This window comes from Bacillus rossius, chromosome 1 (genome assembly GCF_032445375.1).
Source record: "Bacillus rossius redtenbacheri isolate Brsri chromosome 1, Brsri_v3, whole genome shotgun sequence".
NCBI lineage: Eukaryota > Metazoa > Arthropoda > Insecta > Phasmatodea > Bacillidae > Bacillus > Bacillus rossius.
The window spans coordinates 274,964,864-274,987,548 of NC_086330.1; the positions used below are offsets into that span (position 1 = coordinate 274,964,864).

Sequence of the window (22,685 nt, forward strand, 5' to 3'; positions counted from 1 at the left end):
GACTGTACTAAACGGACGACTAGTCCGTTTTTCGCTGATCCATTTGAATATTATTAACTTTCACGTTATACTAGGTTGAGTATTTTAAAAAAGTATTGAAATACATATTTATAACACGTAAACAATGTTTGCTATAAAAATTTTAATACTTTTTTTTATCAAACAGAGCAGAAGCCATTTAATTTCCTGTTCAGTTGAATGGGTATAATAAAATCCGTGGTGGGATACGATTTTTTATTTCCTGCCAATCATAGTAATAGCAATTGATATTTTTGTTTATAATTATATGTAACTTCGTACACAGTAGTACATTAATGATGATAGAAATAATTTTATTGTAAGGCTATAGAAGATGATATTTGTAAATTTTGTACATTTACATGAACGCACTTTTATCGCTACAAAAAATGTTCGCAGCAACACTGGGTTAGGATTCCTGTCAGGGAATTAATGTTTTGTGTTGTTCTAGTACATACTTTAGACTACCTAATCGCATACTAATAATAAGTGCACACATTCAGTTCAATTGTTGAACATTCAATTATCTTTTAGATGGGATCAAATATTTATGCCTGTACAAAATATTCCGGTCGCATGAGGGAAATAGTTATTTACGTGGTGAGGGAATCGGGATAGGAGGGGAATAGTTAGGTACAGGGTGGGGGGAACCGAGAGAGGTGGAGACGGCAGGGGAGAGGTAGAAATGATGCAGCATACTTGCACAATGGCATTCTTGCAAAATTGCATACGTTCTTGCACACTTTAAAACTTGCATATTTTCACTCTTTCATTCTTTCACACTTGTATACTTTCACAATAGCACACTTGTATTTTTGCTAATTGTATACTTGCATACTTGCACCCTTGTAAACTTGTAACCTTGCACACTTGCACAATTAACATTTACATACTTCCATAATTTACACTTGCATCTTTGCATATTTTCACATTTATATACTTGCGCAAAAAACATAATTTAGCTCTCGCATACTTGCATATATAGGCCCTATATATTTTTATAAGCTACCTTAGCCAAAGATAATTCTGTTTCCCATACCTAATAATATAAAGAACAAGAAGTTTCACTTCTGTCACGCGTTCCTCAACGCACACGTTAAATTTTTTAAGAAACGAGTTTGTACGTAAAACTGACTCCACTTAAACTTTAGCATTTGGATCAATCTTGTGCGGTAGTCACTTGAAAGTATTTAATCTTGTTGTGTTTAGACTCGGGACTTGGCATTCTAAGTAATTATTGGTCAGAACTTTTGATGTTGGGGTAGCTTTAACCAAAACACGCTGGATTATAATATGGTTAGGTCTAAGTGTAGCGGGAGCTTATGTGTGAAAATATTAATCTTACTTACTATTAAACACCTGCAGCTATATTTTGCCTTATTCACTTTCGTTTATGTAACAGTGCACAATATTTACAATTCATTGATTTTTGAGATAATTTGTTAAAACCTATGTTTATTATACACGTTGAAACATGATACTAATATTAAGTATGGTATTTACTTGATGTTTACACTGTTCCATAAGCTTAACTTAATCATAAATTGTAACTACGTGCTCAAATGTTTGTATTTGCAAGATAAGGTTGCGACGAGTGCAAGTGTTGTAATCTTGTTGCTTGAAGAACAAATAAAAAATTTACCGTTTACCTTTTCTTTAATTGCATTAACTATTCTAAGGCTTTAGGGGTGCGTGTTGCATGTGGCACCTACGCAAGGCTATAATATTTTTTGGAGCACCCGGAGACGAATCAGTGCGTGGTTTTATAATCTCATGACCATGGTTCAATATATTATCACTGTGAATCTAGTCAGAAAGATTAAGTTTGGTTTGCAGGAGGTATTTAGAGACTGATTCCAGTATTTAAAACCAAATCAAATATACAAATAAATAAATATAAATATATATATATACAGTGTTATAATATGTGTTTTAAAAAAATGTTTCATGTTAATATTTAAGTAATGCCACAGACGTATAACTTGTAAGTTTTATGTGAACGTTGTAGTTTTAACGGTTCAGTGAATTTTAAAATAATGACCAGTATTTTAATATAATTCCTTGTCGAAATTCAAGTCTGAAACATGGTTTTAGGAAATTTTTTCTGGTAAATATTAAATGTCTAATCAGCTCAATAAGGTTAAGGTTATGTTGCAGAAAATATGTTTAGACTGATTTCTGTCGTATAAGCCAAAACAAATATACATACATACTTAGTGCTATAAAATGTGTTTTTAATATGTTTCAAATTAATTATCTCTTAATGTATCGATCGTACTTACACTTGAAGTTTACAAAATACCTTGAAAATAGCGCCCGTTAATAATGCTATAGAGAACCAACAAAATGTTAAATATATTTGACGCCATATTCGACCCAACACAATTTACCTGGATAGTAAATTATAAATATTTTAATTTTATCATCATTTTGTTATGACTATTCAACTAAACAAAATATATATCGGGATAGCTTCATTACCATAAAGTAAGCTTTAATACACTTACACTTAGTTAATATCCCGATGTTCGCAAAACATGCACGGGTGCATGTTGCCACACGTGGGTCACCATATTGACGATTTTGGTTTGTGGATATAACAGTTTCTGCATGATTGCGCATTGGACATTTAACCTGTCAGTTTTTCGTTTAGTAATGGGAGCTTATTTCATTACATTCCTGGTGAATACTAAAATTTCACCCTCAATGCTCTTAAGAAGTTTTACCTATAAAACGCAGGCAATGATAATTCCGTTATAGGGGGAAATGTCATATGTTCAGCGTTGAGGCATTTACATGCAACGTGCCAATATTTTAGTGAGTTAATATAGGAAAGTCACCAAAAATCTGCGAGACAAGTGATGCTCAGTCACCCTGGCGGCATGAGCTGTACCTAGCGTTGTAAAACATGTTGTTAGTATTTAAGTTTTGAGATTTTATTTTACTTTAATTGCTTTTTAATACTGTAATGTGTTACAAACAAATGCATTAGAATTGTATGGAATTTCTCTTATAATAATTGTCGTTCTTTAAGACTTCTACTACAATTTTTTGTGAAGTGTGAACGTCTAGAATTCCAGCTGAATTCTATAGCGATGGCAATGGGTATATATATGCCATGAAGTGAAAGTACTAAAACGTACTATTTACGTTTTTAGAAAAGAGCGTTTGTTCTAGAAAATTACATAATTATTCTTAATATTGTATCCTATTATCGAAAACTGGGGTGCCTGTATCCATCAGTTACATAAGCAAAATATGTAAAATTATTAAAAATAAAGTCAATTTTGATAACCAAGATTATTAAATACTGCTCAAAATTTCGTATTATGAATCATTTCTTTTTTCAGATCTTTGAAGTAATACTAAAGTAAAAAATAATAGCTAATAGCTCTTTTTTCAGTACAAGAACAGCTTTTAATCAGAATTGAGAGAAAAACTGTGTGTAAGTCACCCATTACAGGGTACAAAAATTTTAATTTCGCGTGTATTCTTACAGTTTACGCCGCTAGGATTGCTGTAGTAAAGTTTTTCATGCCTCGCCCATATTAACGGACCTGAGATTTCTATACCGTCTTCTACAATGTTTGTAACGTGACAATGTATCAGCACTCCTGTTGTTCATCTAGCCTGAGAAATCAATAGTACCATATTGTTAAACAGAATTATAGTTAGATTTTAAAAAGGTATACATTTTTACCATTTTTCCCTTAAAATGCATACCTACTTATCGCATATTTATCACACTCGGCATTATTTTAAAGAATTTAAATTTAATTTTGGTGTCTGGTTTTTGTATCGTAAGTTTATTTGTAACAAGAGAACACATTAATAAGCTCGTTACCAAGGTTAAATGTTTACACATCACTAGCGAGTACTGAAAGACTAGCTCAATTTTTTTTTTGTAAATGAAACAAAAATAAATTCTCATATAATAATTTATAATATATATTCGAAATTTTTGTAATATTTGAGTAATATTTGATTCGTATTTCTACCGGGGCATTTATGATTTGTGTTGTCCCAGTACCTTCAATAGTTAACATTATTTGTAATTCGTTCCCCGAATAGCTTTCCAGTATTGACTGCACGCAATAATAAGCATAATTAAACCAATTAATATCCAATTATTGAAAATGCTTTAATTTTATCCATAGTTTTAAATATTATTTTTGAATGTAACACCAATTAAAATTAAATGTATGCAGATGTTTTCGTAATAATTTCTCAGTATTATCTCAAAAACCAAATTCATACATGCAAAAGCAGCCATAGGTATTATAGGTGTTGCACAACAATACAATATCTTACTTGTAGCATTCAAAAAATTTTATTCCACTGGTTTCTAAAGGAATCTTTTGTAAAAAAAAAGTTTTTCCCGTGTAAACTACTTACTTGCGTTCGTTGTCGTACAAACAGTGAGCGGCCGTCATCACCCATAACTTGGAGACAATCGTACCCCCGCAAAGATGGCGACCGCGCTTAAGGTGTACTGAAACCTGCAACACACAGAAAATACATGTACAGTATATGGTGTTTCGTCTTTTTAAGTATGTCAGGTGGTAATGCAACTGCTGAAGTGACATGTAAAACAAAAAATGAATGTGGTGTATCAGTCTCATTTAATATTGTAATGCAGTTGTGCACCAAGTGTAGTGACAACTACAACACATGGAACACAGCTAAACATGATTTCGTTTTCCTAAAGGTTGTAAGGGGAGTGTGTTCCAAGTGTAAATACACCTGCAACACAGAATACAGCAAAATATATATTCGATTTACTAAGGCTGCCAACCATATTGTGACACTTGCAACAACAGCAATTAAAGGTATTTTAGGTATTTGTCACGTTTAATGTCGTGAGGTGGTCGCACGCTAAGTGTAGTGACATATGCAAAATACAAAATACGTAAAATGGGGTCGTCGGTCCCTTCATGCTCTAAGACGATTGTTGACTTGGTGTAGGGACAATTATAAACTTAAGAACATTTTTATGTATGGTAACTTGGTTATCTTAATGTCGAAAAGTGGACGTGCACTAGTAGTAGGTATAGAAATGTATTTTCTGGGACCGGCTTAAGACTGTGGTGCGTTGTGCCAGTCAATGACCCCGACTACCATCTTGGATTATGATGTCACGGCGGCCATCTTGGATGCTGATGTCACCGTTGCACTTTTCGTTATGGTAACCACATTTAATATGGACAATCTTGGATGACATTGACCTTAACGATGACCTTGACCTCAGTCGCTATCTTGAACTTAGCCATCTTAAGAACAAATGCCCCACTATATAATGTTGCACTTTTCGTTTCGGTCGCCATATTGAATTCTGATGTCACGGCAACCATTTTTAATGAAGACATCACCGTTGCACTTTTCAATACGGTTGCCATCTTGAAAATCCTCAAATATTAAGCTAGAATATAGGGAAAATTTTAAGTCTTATAAAAATTATGTAAATATGATTTTATTGATTTTGAAACATGACATTTGACCTTTGATATTTGACCTGTGACATTGAACATGACCTTTGATATTGAACATGACCTTTGGCCTTGACTAATAGGTATCTTTAATCTTTGACCATGACCTTGTTCTTTACCTTGACCTCGACCGCCATATTGTATTGTTATGTAATTATCGACATTTTGAAACTAAACTGTTACTCTTGCAATTTTCGTAATGGCCGCCAACTTGAAATACTGTAATTTTTAGCTAGATCGTGGAAATACCTAAAATTAATAAAATTTAATAATGATTTATTCAATCGATTACAGTGTTTTGTTAGACAATTGACCGATGAAAAAAGAGGATAAAAACACTTATTTAATAAATCATCCTAAAATCGGCTTAGGTTCGTCATCTACCAGCCTCCAGAAAGCCGATGATGACATAATGAACGCCATCGGGGAAGTTCGTTTATCATCAGCCCAAAAATTAGAAAAGATTTCCAAATTAATTACTTTTAATTACAATTAATTTACTGAATATTCTATTAATTCGTGTCCGCGGTTCGAGACCAAGCAGTATAGAGTTAATTAAATATATTAATTATATATTGAACAGTCTAAGGTCCGGGATACAATAACTAAAGACATCAATACAACTTTTTCCTTGCATAAACAAATAGCTTCCAATATATTTTAAGATAAACGTATTCAGGTACGACTAGTTAATGTACCTGAATACAAGCACGTTACCCACAAATGTTTTAAAAATATTCATGAGACTGGACGAAGAGAAAGTCAAGTGAAAGTTCCGTTGGTTGGCATCTGCAAGTTAACGTTGACCAATCACGCCCAAGAGATTCAAGCAAGCAAAAGCGTCGGGTGGCTGCCCGCTCGAGCCACGCAGGCCTCGCATTTAGATATATGCTCACTTATTTCATATTATATGCCTATCATAGCAGTATACATATGCATACAAATGTAACAAATATATGCTAGGCATATTATTATGCAAAACATGATATATTTTAATCGTATGAATGTAACATTCACTGATCTGGTTTTTCAAGAATTCTGTTGGTTTTCTTGTTCCGTGTACTTCTGATTATTCCGTTCATATTTGGCTGGTTTTCTCCGTGTGCTCTTGGTCATTGCTTGCGACAATTATTTTGGTTTTCTCCGTTTTCTCCTGGTTATTTCTGGCGAGATTTCTGCTGATGTTCTCCGAGTTTTCTGGTCATTTAGGATAAAACGATCTCTGCATTAATTTTTTTTTTTACTTAATGATACATTCAATTTTATTCAGAGTTTCGTTTGATTAGTTAATTTCTGTTTCTAAAATTTTTATCAGGTGGAATTAAAAAAAAAATCATATTCACTACCCATTCAAATAATATGCCATGAGACAGCTGAGAAACACTAGCATGCAAAACGGATTTATTTCTCCTTGATGTCTAGCAAAGCCTCCTTCCCTTGCGATCGTGAAGGAGCATAGCTCATCCCACATGAACAATAATAATATTTACCTCAACATAACACACGGCGACATCTGTTGGTAAGAATAGGAAATATTTGGGATCAGTTTTTTGGATGAGATAATTTAACTTCGCTGACGAAATATTAAATAATCTCTTTAAGTAATTTTAATTTTAAAACTCTTAGTTTGCGTCTGGCATTAGTTGCAGAAGCTAATATGGATCCTGGTTCGTTGTCTTTAACTGTATCGGCAGGGCACTGCCGTAGATGCTGTAGTAGCTAAGGAATTTGTCCTGAGAAGGAAAAGTAGACGTTACTCAAAGAATGATTGAGTTATACACCTACTAAAAAAAATGTATAGTTGTGATCAGTGTAGCAGGTGGTTGTTTACACGAATTGATAGCTTAAAAAGACATGGCAGAACTTGTTAAACAAAACCCACTTACGAGATAATGGACATCGATAAAGACACTACATTAAAAAAGAGTGTACTTCATGATGTAAATAATTTTCTTTTGTCTTGAACGTGATTAAGTTCATAGCTCTCCTGATCTCGGCAAAGATATTAACTTGGAGGATGCTGGTGTTTTAAGGAAGACTGAAACCAATGGAACTATTATCACCGTGAAAAGTGTGAATACATTCAAGTCCATCTTAAGTAAATTCTCCATACTTTGGAAACAATAATGGACACTTAAAAAAGAAGATTTTAGGTAATAAAGAAGCTTCGACGCCATCGATTTAGAATTCTTAGAGTACTCCATGTGAAGACCCTGCCTTCTACGATGAAATCGACAGTGGCTCGGAAGCTGGTGACAAGACCAAACACTGTAACGAAGCACAGAAACCTGACAAAATCTTAAAAATTAATGAAGCCCTGAGACCAAAACTATGAAAATGGCATGATTAAATAAATTATTATTATCAAATTTACAATGATAACGGGAACAATAGTGGTCTCAAAAAATTTATAATAAATATGCAAGGAAAATGGCACCAGCAAAAGATATTAATAATTCGTCATGGGAAGATCCTAACATATTAGATGTTAGTAGTATATAAATGGGGCTCCGAGATCAGGCGCCAGGCGGTGGTGTCTGTGTGTTGTCCGCCATCTTGGATTGTGAAGTCACGGCGGCCATCTTGGATGGCTGTGACCTTGACCTTTGACCTTGACCTTGACCCCGGCGGCCATTATTGATCCGCCATCTTGGATCCGCCATTTTGGATGACATCATTGTGTGTTCTCGAAAATTCCGGCGATGTGTTATCCGCCATTTTGAATTATGACGTCACCTTTGCAATTTTCGTTATGGCCGCCATCTTTAACTTTTTTATTTTCATCCGATTAAAACGATTTTTTTTAAATTTATAAAAAAAATTTAATTAATAAAATTTTAATAAAATATTAATAAAAATCATACATTATCGACACGGAGTTCGGAGTCCACGGTTCGACACCGGTGAGGGCAAAAAAATTAAAATGGCGACCGATCCTTCCCTCGCAGTGGACGCATGCAGAATGACCCCCACCACTTTTACCAACGCACATATACCATCAGGTAGTATGACGTCATGTCCGCCATCTTGAAAATCCGTAATTTTAATGCTAGAGATTCGGGAAAATTTTTAAAAATCAATAAAAAAATTAAATAATAGAGTTAAATAATAAAAATCTTAAAATCCACTGTTGCATGTATCGTAAGGTCGCCATATTGGATTATATAATTGTAGCATGTTTCGTTACGCCCACCATCTTGTCTTCGTCTGCTGGAGACCGCCATCTTGTTATCGTCGGCGAGAGTGCGCTGATGCCATGTTAGTTTAATTCTTACCCGCTAGAGTGCAGTAATCATTTATTACTGTGACACACGCCATCTTGAAATTTGGACGCCATCTTGAAAATCCGTAATTTTTATGCCAGAAATTCGGGAAAAAGTTCAAAATTCATTAAATAAATTGACAATAAATATAATGATTGATTATATCGATTCCCGTCCTTGGTTCGAAACCGGTGAGGGCAAAAATAAAAAATAAAAATCCTTCCTCCACAGAAGCCACCTACAGACCGATCTACCGAAACCAATACCAAGGTTCATATATCGTCAGCTGGTATGACGTCATGTACGCCAACTTGTCTTCATCCGCTGGAGACCACCATCTTGTTTTCGTCTGCTAGAGTGTGCAGACATGTTAGTATAACTATATGATCACCACACCTTTGACCTTGACCTTGACCTTGAACTTTGACCTTGAAATTTGACCTTGACCTTTAACTTCGACCTTGACCTTGAACTTTGGATTTGACCTTGACCTTGAAAATTGCCCTTGACCTTGAAATTTACCTTGGCCTGGAAATTTGAATTTGTCCTTGAAATTTGACTTTGTCCTTGTCGCCCATCATGGATCCGACATTTTATGTTCAGTACATGCTACCAGGAGCTACCACCTGCTGGAGTACACCATCTTGTGTGTGTACTCGTATTATAGAGTACATTTCCATCTGGATAATTTTATTCTAACCCGCTACAGTGCAGTAATCATTTATTACCGAGGTGCCTCCACCATCTTGAAATTTGGGCGCCATCTTGGAAATCATGTAATAATGTAGCTATAAAAGCGGGAAAAAAAATCCAAAATTCATCAAAAAAAAGTCACCCATTAACTTACATACTGAGTCAATCCGCTCCAGTCCTTGGTTCGATACTCGATCGATGCAAAAATGTTTAATTTTATGAAAAAAAATAATAATTTCCATAAACCACGTTCAACATTCTTAAAGAGACTTTAAATCCTCTACTACCATCATCCAATCAGACATCAAGACCAACATCTTGAAATATTCGTAATAATTAACCTAGAAATTCAGGAAAAACTTAAAAATTCATTAAATAAATTTGCAAACAATAAACTGATTAGTAAGGTCGACTGAGGTCCTTCGCACGATCCTGGACGAAGATAAAAAAAATTTAATTTAAATACCAGAAAAGTGTAAGGTTCGAGAAATAAAACACCACAAAGTCTTTTACAAACATAATATTTATTACACAATTTCTATCCTACTACAGGACCACTTGCGAAAGCCAGCAATCTTATAAACATTTAGCCCTGCATAGACGTGCAACGACTACTTCTTAGCTCCAACAGTTCCAAATGCTCCAACAGCTCCAAATACTCCAACAGCTCCAACAGCTCCAAATGCTCCAACTGCCTTTTCTTTCAACAGCTCCAATGATATTGGGCTACAATGCTACGAGTCTAAGAGACTACGATGCTACAAGGCTAAGTGTCTAAAAGGATCTAGCTGGTTCCGAGTTATACATGGCTGCGAGACTGCATGACTAAAAGACAGCATGGCTACGAAACTATATGTCAATGAAGCTACTCGGCTCCAACACGCAATGTACACACAGTACACACAGGAAACGGAACGTACACACAGTACACACAGGAAACGGAACGTACACACAGTACACACAGGAAAAGGAACGTACATACAGTACACACAGGAAACGGAACGTACACACAGTACACACAGGAGACGGAACGTACACACAGGAAAACGGAATGTACACACAGGAAAACGAAATGCACACACAGGAAAACGGAATTTACACACAGGAAAACGGAAATTACACAGAGGAAAACGGAAATTACACAGGAAAACGGAAATTACACAGGAAAACGGAATTTACACACAGGAAAACGGAATTTACACACAGGAAAACCGAATGTACACACAGGAAATCGGAACGTACACATGGTACACACAGGAAAAAACGGAATGATCACACATGGAGTAGCGGAAACACATGCTTAGTTGGAAATCAGAATACAATAAATAAACCATACTTTTTTTTTAAATATAAAACTTCATTTATTTTTCAATAGTACACACATGACAGTTAAACAAATGATTATTGTATGTATCCAGCTTCCCTCAGTTCTTTGACTATGAAGGATATTTCTTTAATGTTCGAATAGTTTCCTCTACGAACAGTCTTAGCCGGTCAACCAATATGTTCGGATCTTTCAATGATGTGTAATCAATCTCTTCTGCCACCATCTTCCTTGCACGTTTATTATAAATATTATGATCCCTGCTGTCCTCCGTTTTAACACCTACCACAAGGTCACATTCGTCATCGAGCCAGTGACCATCACAAGCTTGATCAGATTTATTTAATATATCACGACGTTTCCATCTTTTTGATCTCAGGACACCGCCACAGCCTTCGGTCTTGTCCGCTTTAGCTGCCTCAGCACAGTCTTGGATCACGTCGCCAGCTTCAGAGTCACTGTAGCAATCACCGTAGAAGGCATCGTCTTCACCCAGATTACCGTAAGAACTCGTTATCGTTGATGGCGAAGTGTCTGCATCGCCTTCATGCTTCCTTTTTTAGGAGTCCATTATTTTTACAAAGTATGGACGATCTACTGAATATAGGCTTGAGTGTATTCTCACTTTTCACGGTTTTGATACTTTCATTCGTTTCAGTCTTCCCGAAACCATCAGCTTCCTTCAATATTTGTTTCTCGTCACGATCGACGTGCTACGGCTTCCATCTTTTCTATATTAATAATATTATTTGTCTTAAAATCTCCGCATCCGTGTCACTATCACAGATTCAAATCATCATCATCATAGCTGTCATCAATATTGTCATGAGCTGCATCAATATCACACATTTTATTATATAGTTTCCTCATTTCAGTTGTCAGAGATTAACCCCAATCTATGATCTTGTGAGCTCCATTCTCATCATCTGTAAAAGCCTATGTGTCCAGTTTTATTATTTAATCTGTCAACCCATCATCACAAACTCAATTAAATCATCTTAGTATATAGAAAATAAAATCATCAAAGTTCCTTTCATTTAATCTTAGGAACCGCATCATCCTTTTCACCTATGGTTTAGTTTCTTGAGCCCAAGAGTTTTTCATTATATATACCATGCAGTGTTCTTAAAGAGATGTGGTATACCACCATTTCTACATACAAATCCTTCCTATCAATGATTTGTTTACACATAAAAAAACCTTCACGTTATTTTTACATGTTTTATTAAATTATCTCTTCGACTAAAATAATTACCACACATAGTAATTTCTACAAAGGACACTTTGTACAAGACATTTTAACCATCATCTGTCTGAAAACAACCATGTCTCATCTACATCACAAAGTAAACGAGGGTTAGAGGAGATAGGTCAAACAAGTGCTAGTCACTCATAGGGTAAGGAACAGGTGTTCGATACCTATCTCAGACATTGTAGCATCTATGTATTTTTCTTAACTCATGTAGAAAAATATGTTCCAATGCATACGAATTTAAACTTATTCACGCGCGACTAGTCAAAAGTACCTAAATTTAAGCACGTTAACCTAAAAAAAATGCTCAAGGATAGTGGCAGAGACTACACGATCGAGACACGCCTACCGTCACCAGAAAATGAACATTGACCCCTCGCGCGGGAATTACAAGCTAGCAAAATGATGCGACACTCATATGTTTTGCTCGAGACATGCATACATCACGCCGCTAGCCTTCCAACTCATTTCACGTAAAACACCAGTGAAATCATAATCCAGCATACGTAAAGTACTTGCTGGATCCACTTCAAAGTATACATCACGGGTCCATAGCAGAAAATCAGCCTACGAATGTATATCTTGCTACCTACAGAAATAAATGTGTAGCACAATACGAGAGGAGTCGAACTCCACATGCCATACTCAATACTCTGATAATTATAAGCAGCAAAATATTTCAAATCAAGACCCCGGCCAGTATACATTCATTTTACCATGTTGTAAAAATTCATGTTAGTAATCAGCAACGAAGGAGTGAGTAACTTGGACGAAGAACCGCTTTCCAAGTATCCAGAATCTTACTGATACAGCCCATCCAGTGCACCAGCATACTCCGAAGTGTGGTCAATTGATAAACATTCTCTAATTTTTTAATATCACCTCCGTAGTGTACACCAATATATGACAGGTGACGATTTAAAACCATAAATTTTCCACAAGGCTGTTAGTTTTATTTCGGGAAGTAATAAATTATTTCTCAAAAATAATAAATCAAGTTCCTATCAGATTTGCTCTAATGTTACGGCATTACCTGTACCTGCACTTTACCAAAACATCTCCCATAAAAATCTTAAGAATGCAGATGGCATACTCAGACAAAAATAATTTTAGCATTATTGGAAAAAAAAAATACACACAAACAAGACAAAACGGACATTACAAATCCGACCTAAATTACGTGTCACATGTAGTTTATTACATTAAGATGAATGAAGTAGGTTATGAAAAATATATAAAAAATTCTTTAATTCTATAATTTATTTAAAATTGTACATTTATACAGAATAAAATCTAACATGGTATATATATATCGTATACATTTCTCAGTTCATGCGATATTCATTTTTTTTAAATACATTATTATATTTCTTTTTTTACATTGACAAAATACAAATAATTCATACAGATCAAGATACATCAATTCAGGAGTGTAGCACCTTAGAGGACCAGAGATGTTGATGCTAGAAACCTTCCTGTACAAAATTTATAATTATTTTTTCAAGTATAATTTTCATGTAACCTGTACACCGCACTTCTCACACAGAAATTTTACATGGTCAGGATTTCTTCTGCAGCCATGCTTTTCATGGTTGCGTGTACTTCGTAGTCGTTCAAATCGTCTACCACAGTAGCAGCACTGATACAGATATTCATCGCAATTACCATCGCTTCCCCGCTGTACAACTTGCAAATGAACTTTGCTTTTACAATGCCTAATCAAATTACTTATGTTTGTGAAATGTACACCACACGGGTCACACGGAAATGTCACACGATTAGCGTTTCTTCTACAGACATGATTTTCATGCCTTCTTGCATGTTGACGTTATTTAAAACTTTTGTCACAGGACGTACACAGATGTCTCGTTGTTAGACCTTGGGTCACCGACGGCTCAGAAAGTATCTTACTTTCAATGTACACTGCTGTTGTAGGCGACGAAGTCCCGTATGTTGCATGAGCTGGAGATTTCCCAGTCGACATTGACAGATCATCTGTACTGGTTGCCAAAGAATCAGATGTATACACGACTGATGCAGAAGCTGGGAATTGCTCACAAAATGTTGTATTTACCAAATTCGGTGTAGTTGCAGGTATCGGAGTCTCCTCTGCGTTCGATAATGCACACATTGAAGTCTCTTGGAGTGAAGAGACAGTAGATACAGCCATCATCGGGTTCTCTGGAGCTGATCCCATCGTTGTCATCGGGATCTCTGGAGCTGCCCACATCGTTGTCATCGGGATCTGCTTCGTCATCATCACCTCCGTCGTCAGGGACCCCGGTGAAGACGCGAGACCCTCCGTCAAGATCTCTACAGTCGTTGACCCCCCCACCATTGGGATTTGTACCGATGTCGACTGTGCCGTGTATTAGGGATTTAGGTACGTTTTATTTAAAATTTTGTAATCTTAAATATTTTTGAAAATATATTTTTTTTCTTTTCTTTTTCTCTCATCTTATTTTCTTTACGGCCAGGCCCTCAGCCTCTGTTCTCAGAGGCGAGCTGATTCTCTTTCCCAGCCTCATGCTAGGCTAGCATTCTGGCTAATATTTCTCCCGCCTCCAGGCACGTCGGGGCCGGTAACTTTATTTCTTCGCGTGACTACCTTTTGCCTACAGCAGCTTGTGAAGCAGTGCTGAGCCCTGCTAACTCTGTCACGAATCGGTATAAGGTTCACTAGCAGCAAGACACGACAGGAGGATCCCGTGGGCCTTGTGTCCGACAGACTATGCATTTTTTGAAGCCATCCTCCTCCTCCTGCTCACCCACCACTTTCTTCTCAGAAGTGTGGCTAGGGGCGACGACCGCACGGGTACGTTAACCGAAGTCAAGGCCATCTCAGGCTTGACAGCCGCAGTTACGATTCTGGACTTTAGCGACACCTAGCGACGGCTGTGGTAACTAATGCCACTTGTGAGGCGTCGGCAGCGACGACACTACCGCGCTCACGCGGAGGTAACGACAACCTCTCTCCCCTCCTTATGTCTCAGGCCGCTAGGTGGCTCCACTGGTTACTCCATTTACCTCCTAGCTTGACACACTCGTCGGCCACAAGTCGATTTATTAGTACTTCTGTTCGCCACCAAAAGATAGCGCCTCAGTCGCGCAGTCACTCCAGTAAGATCTAATTTTTTTATGCCGGACACCTTCGGTTGGACTCGGTAATTTTCAGCTTAGAGCCTAACCCCCCTCCCATTCTCTAGAGACCCCGCGCTTATGATATTCTGGTGATATCCCGCTCTGAACTTACTTCGGTGCGCGCCTCCTGACTGACTGGTACCGTTTGTATCTGCGATCTTCGGCGAATCATCGACATCGTATATTATGTAGTCTTTTTAGACTAGAGGGATGGAGTCCCTAGCTAAAATTATTAACCAGTCAGTAGTTTAGTTGAAAGTAGAGAAACTTAGTATTTCTAATATAAATTATTTTCTAATTAATCATGATGACTTCCGTGGCTACCGCGAAACGTGGTTCGAGTCTTCGGAGACGAGACACCCTCTCCTGAGCGCCAGGACCAACACCCTGTTTTGGTAAGTCTTGACATCATCCCCCCCTTTAATTTCCCTCTATTGGCCTTTTGCGCCATTTAAGTATACTGTCTGGAAACAGGTCTAATTCTTTGGAATTTGGACATCTGTTTCAGACAGGGTTCCAAGTTTGGGGCAACCAAAATCCTCTGCCAGAACCTCTGGAGTCGGTTCCTGCGCAGAATCCAACATCATTAGGCCTACTACCTCGATCACCGTCTACCTACAGCCCCGGGTGATACCCGCATAATTCTATCTTTTTATTCACGAACTTAGAAATAGTGTAACCCAGTTAAGACAGCGGACAGTAAAAGCAGTTTCAGGAGAAGAAATTTATATTGTGTTTTGCAAGGAATATATGTACAACCTTTAGAGTTACAGTAGTATATGATAGCCGGTCCGGAAACAGGCTTTAAGGCTGTGGATTGATGATTGTCGTCCGCCATCTTGGATTGTGACGTCACGGCGGCCATCTTGAATGGTTGTGACCTTGACCTTTGACCTTGACCTTCAATTTGATCCTCAAAAATCGCCAAAATCCGCCAAAATTGGGCAAAATTTGCCCAAAATTCCTCAAAAATCGCCAAAATTTCCATTTCTGTGGAAAAAAGTTCCGCCAAAAAATCTCAAAAAATTCCACAAATTAAAAATTTCTCATTTCGAGGGAAAAATTTCCCGTTTCGAGGGAAAAATTCCCGTTTTTAGTCCTTGAAAATCCCAGCGGCTGAAAATTCCTAAAACTGGCTTAAGCATCCTTAACTCAAGCTTCAGTTAAGCCATTTCTAGGAATAAGGATACCATGACCGCCATCTTGGATTATGTCGTCACCGTTGCAATTTTCGTTACGGTCGCCATCTTTAACTTTTTTATTATCCGATTTTAATAAAAAAATTAAAATTTTTTAAAAAATTTAATAAAAATAATTAAAAAGCATACTTTTTCGACACGGAGCTCGGAGTCCTCGGTTCAAACCCGACGAATGCAAAAAAATAAAAATGACGACCGATCCTTCCCTCGTGGGGGGTGCTGGCAGACTGACTCCCACCACTTTTTATCATCATCTAGTATGACGTCATGGCCACCATCTTGTCTTCGATGCTGGAAGCCATCATCATTGTATCGTCGGCTAGAGTGAGCCGATGACATGTTAGTTTAATTCGTATCCGATAGAGTGCAGTAATCATATTATTACTGTGACACCCGCCATCTTGAAATTTGGCCGCCATCTTGAAAATCCGTAATTATTTCGCTAGAAATTCGGGAAAAGTTCCAAATTTCATTAAATAAATCACTCATTAATTTACATATTGATTCGATCCGCTCCTTACCCTGGTTCGATACCCGATCGATGCAATAATGTTTAATTTTATGTAAAAAATAATAATTTCAATATACCATCTTCAACATTCGTAAAGAGTCTCTAAATCCTCTACGACCATCATTCTATCAGACATCAAGACCACCATATTGGAAATTCGTAATTTTTATGCTATAGATTCGGGAAAAAGTTCAAAATTCATGAAATAAATTAGTAATCCATATACTGATTGAATAGATCGACTAAGGTCCTTGGTTCGATCCCTGATCGATACAAAACAACTTTAATTTTAAAAAAAATACTAAAAAAGTGGTAGGTTTGAGAAAATAAAAACACCGCAAATTCTTTTAAAAAAATTTATTACATAAATTCAATACACTACTACAAGTACAAAAAAACACTGACAAATTACTAAAGCCTTTTTGGATTCCTCGATTCAAACAGTCTTCTTAATGGACGAAGTAAGCCTTTTACATGACTTTAAATATCTATCCGATCAGTTCATCACCACAGCCAGAGACGGACTGAAGTTCATATCACTTATCTAGTCTCATTAGACGGTACAACACATGAGTCAAATCGAAAACCATGTTCATTATACTTCTCGGAGCATTTTTTATAATGTCGATGTAAGCTATCGAGACGTGAAATTAGTTTATTGCACTTATTGCACTTCAATTGTATTCTTTGAACATTATTAGAACAACTGCTTCTTTCATGTCTGCGAGCATTTGAGGTGATAGTAAATGATGCGTCACAGTATTTGCACTGACGCAATGTACGCTCTTCATTAGTTGAAGAATCCATTGCTGACGATGAAACTTCGGATGATGGTGGTATCACGTCTGTTGAAATCTCCTCCAATGTTGACATCGTCGGTGCACACGGGATCTGCTCCTTCTCCGTCGTAGCTGTCGTCAAGGTTCCCGTAGTCGATGGTACAACCTCCAAGTTCAACGTTAAAGACGGTAAAGATGCCATCGAGGTCTCAAGAACAGCTAATTGACACGACTTATGCGCCAGAAGAACCAAACTAGGTGATCCTTACACCGCCGTCGTCAGAAACAAACTGAGCGTCCTGCTGTCTAGGACTCGCTTATATACATGCACCGTATGGAATAATACGCTAGTCAAATCAAGAACCATGTACAATAATACTAGAGTCAAATCTACAAATTAAAAAAGAGGATCATTTGTTCGAAAAAAATTTCGATCTCTCCAATATACACCAGGCTCCAAGAGCTACAATTCACGTCACCAGATCCATCTACATTTTGCTCCTATGCTTCAATTGACCATTAGCTGCAAGTGCTCCAACAGCTCCATCAGCTCCAACACGTAATGTACGCAATGTACGCGCAATACATGCAATTTACACGCAATAAATGTAATGATTACACAGTACACACAGGAAACGGAACGTACACACAGTACACACAGGAAACGGAATGTACACACAGTACACACACACACAGGAAACGGAACGTACACACAGTACACACAGGAAACTAAACGGACACACAGTACACACAGGAAACGGAATGTACACACAGTACCTACACACACAGTACACACAGGAAACGGAACGTACACACAGTACACACAGGAAACGGAACGTACACACAGTACACACAGGAAACTAAACGTACACACAGTACACACAGGAAACTAAACGTACACACAGTACACACAGGAAACTGAACCTACACACAGTACACACAGGAAACTGAACGTACACACAGTACACACACACACAGGAAACGGAACGTACACACAGGAAACTGAACATACACACAGTACACACAGGAAACGGAACGTACACACAGTACACACAGGAAACTAAACGCACACACAGTACACACACAGGAAACGGAACGTAAACACAGTACACACAGGAAACGGAATGTACACACAGTACACACACAGGAAACGGAACGTACACACATTACACACTGGTAACGGAACGTACACACAGTACACACAGGAAACGGAATGTACACACAGTACACAGGAAACGGAATGTACACACAGTACACACAGGAAACGGAACGTACACACAGTACACACACACACAGGAAACGGAATGTACACACAGTACACACACACAGGAAACGGAACGTACACACAGTACACACAGGAAACTGAACGTACACACAGTACACACAGGAAACGGAACGTACACACAGTACACACAGGAAACGGAACGTACACACAGTACACACAGGAAACGGAATGTACACACAGTACACACAGAAAACGGAACGTACACACAGTACACACAGGAAACGTAATGATCACACATACAGTACCGGAAACACACACAGGCTTAGTTGAAAATCAGAATACAAGAAATAAAAACATTAAATTTTTACTTTCAATATTTTATTACTTCTCAACATTACACAAATACAAGTAAAAGAAGCCATTATTGTATGAAGCCAGCTTTCCTCAGTTCTTTGAGTATGAAGGATATTTCTTTGATGCACGGATAGTTTCCTGCACAAAGCGAGCCATGTAGAAGTCTTAGTCGGTCAACCAATATGTTTGGATCTTTCCATGATGTATAATCAATCTCGTCTACCACCATCTTACTTGCTTGTTTGTTATAAATACTTTTAATATCAATCGTCCCAGTGATCATAATAAGCATTATCAGATTTATTTATTATAACCCGACGTTTCCATCGTTTCGGTCTCAGGACATCGCCACATTCTTCGATCTTGTCAGCTCTAGGTGCTTAATCACAGTCTATGCCTTTGTCAACAGCCTCAGAGTCACTGTAACAATCACTGTAGAAGACATCCTCTTCACCCAGATTACCGTATGAATTCGCTATCGATGATGTCGAAGTGTCTTCATCGTCTTCATGCTTCCTTTTTAGGAGTCCATCATTTTTACAAAGAATGGAGGATCTACTGAATATAGGCTTGAATGTATTCTCACTTTTCACGGTGTTGATACTTCCATTAGTTTCAGTCTTCCCGAAGCCATTAGCATCCTTCAATTTATGTTCTTCCTCACGATCGGGTGAGCTAATACCATCACGCTCAGGACAAGGAAAATTATTGTCATAATGCAGATCACTCTTCTTTAGTCTAGTGGATCCATCGGTGTCCTCTATGCCGTAAGTAGTCTTCACTTTACATGTTCTACCATGTCTTTTTAAGCTGTCAATTTGTGTTAACAACCTGCTACAACGATTACAGCTTAACATGTTGCGTAGTGGGTTTCTAGCACAATCATTCTTCTCATGACGTCTAGCATTCCTTCTCATGACAAAATCCTTGCCACAGTATCTACAGCGGCTTCCTTCCGATTCAGCTATATATAACAAACCACGATTCATGGTAGCTTCTGTGACTAATGTTAGATACAAACTGTCAGTTTTCTCCAATTGGAACCATTACTTAAATAGAGTTTTTGAAATATTTCATCAGCAGGAGTTAACTTATCTAATGTTAAGCAAATTGATGCAAGTAGTTCCGGCTGTCGTCAACAGATGGCGCCACGTGTTGCTTGCAGGTAAATAAAATATATTTCATTAATGTGGAATGCGGAACGCTCACTATCGATCGCAAAGGGAGGTTGGCTTCGATAGTCTCCAAGGAGAAAAAAGTTCATCCTTCCTGCTGGTGCTTCTCAGATTTCTCACGGTCCGCCATCTTGGATTGCGACGTCACGGCGCCCATCTTGGATGGGTGTGACCTTGACCTTTGACCGAAACCGCAGGAATGATCGCAAGCACACGGATTAACCATCAAAATATTTATAAGAATAATCAGGAGCACACGGAGAAAACCATCATAATATTGGCAAGAATAATCAGGAGCACACGGAGAAAACCACCACAAGTTTTCTTTGATATCATAAAAATACAAAAAAAATTAATAAAAAAAATAAAAACGAAAAAAATCCAAACATTCTGGCTTGTACTAAAACTCTATCTTTGCTCAACAATGAGAAGTTCACAAGCTAGCAGAATGTTTGGATTTTTTTCGTTTTTATTTTTTTTTATTAATTTTTTTTTGTATTTTTATGATATCAAAGAAAACTTGTGGTGGTTTTCTCCGTGTGCTCCTGATTATTCTTGCCAATATTATGATGGTTTTCTCCGTGTGCTCCTGATTATTCTTATCAATATTTTGATGGTTAATCCGTGTGCTTGCAATCATTCCTGCGGTTTCGGTCAAAGGTCAAGGTCACACCCATCCAAGATGGGCGCCGTGACGTCGCAATCCAAGATGGTGGACCGTGAGAAATCTGAGAAGCACCAGCAGGAAGGATGAACTTTTTTCTCCTTGGAGACTATCGAAGCCAACCTCCCTTTGCGATCGATAGTGAGCGTTCCGCATCACACATTAATGACATATATATTATTTACCTGCAAGCAACACGTGGCGCCATCTGTTGACGACAGCCGGAACTACTTGCATCAATTTGCTTAACATTAGATAAGTTAACTCCTGCTGATGAAATATTTCAAAAACTCTATTTAAGTAATGGTTCCAATTGGAGAAAACTGACAGTTTGTATCTAACATTAGTCACAGAAGCTACCATGAATCGTGGTTTGTTATATATAGCTGAATCGGAAGGAAGCCGCTGTAGATACTGTGGCAAGGATTTTGTCATGAGAAGGAATGCTAGACGTCATGAGAAGAATGATTGTGCTAGAAACCCACTACGCAACATGTTAAGCTGTAATCGTTGTAGCAGGTTGTTAACACAAATTGACAGCTTAAAAAGACATGGTAGAACATGTAAAGTGAAGACTACTTACGGCATAGAGGACACCGATGGATCCACTAGACTAAAGAAGAGTGATCTGCATTATGACAATAATTTTCCTTGTCCTGAGCGTGATGGTATTAGCTCACCCGATCGTGAGGAAGAACATAAATTGAAGGATGCTAATGGCTTCGGGAAGACTGAAACTAATGGAAGTATCAACACCGTGAAAAGTGAGAATACATTCAAGCCTATATTCAGTAGATCCTCCATTCTTTGTAAAAATGATGGACTCCTAAAAAGGAAGCATGAAGACGATGAAGACACTTCGACATCATCGATAGCGAATTCATACGGTAATCTGGGTGAAGAGGATGTCTTCTACAGTGATTGTTACAGTGACTCTGAGGCTGTTGACAAAGGCATAGACTGTGATTAAGCACCTAGAGCTGACAAGATCGAAGAATGTGGCGATGTCCTGAGACCGAAACGATGGAAACGTCGGGTTATAATAAATAAATCTGATAATGCTTATTATGATCACTGGGACGATTGATATTAAAAGTATTTATAACAAACAAGCAAGTAAGATGGTGGTAGACGAGATTGATTATACATCATGGAAAGATCCAAACATATTGGTTGACCGACTAAGACTTCTACATGGCTCGCTTTGTGCAGGAAACTATCCGTGCATCAAAGAAATATCCTTCATACTCAAAGAACTGAGGAAAGCTGGCTTCATACAATAATGGCTTCTTTTACTTGTATTTGTGTAATGTTGAGAAGTAATAAAATATTGAAAGTAAAAATTTAATGTTTTTATTTCTTGTATTCTGATTTCCAACTAAGCCTGTGTGTGTTTCCGGTACTGTATGTGTGATCATTACGTTTCCTGTGTGTACTGTGTGTACGTTCCGTTTCCTGTGTGTACTGTGTGTACGTTCCGTTTTCTGTGTGTACTGTGTGTACATTCCGTTTCCTGTGTGTACTGTGTGTACGTTCCGTTTCCTGTGTGTACTGTGTGTACGTTCAGTTTCCTGTGTGTACTGTGTGTACGTTCCGTTTCC

General features: G+C 37.6%; 1 protein-coding gene across 2 annotated transcripts in view; it reads right to left on the reverse strand.

Annotated features, from left to right (window-relative positions):
- Positions 1-22,685, reverse strand: part of LOC134527613 (complement factor D-like) — a 150,705-nt gene that overhangs the window by 41,280 nt on the left and 86,740 nt on the right. For both annotated transcript variants that reach the window (XM_063360453.1, XM_063360454.1), the window contains exon 3: positions 4,414-4,517. In XM_063360453.1, the coding sequence (XP_063216523.1) occupies positions 4,414-4,517 (104 nt within the window). The remainder of the gene's footprint in view (positions 1-4,413; positions 4,518-22,685) is intronic.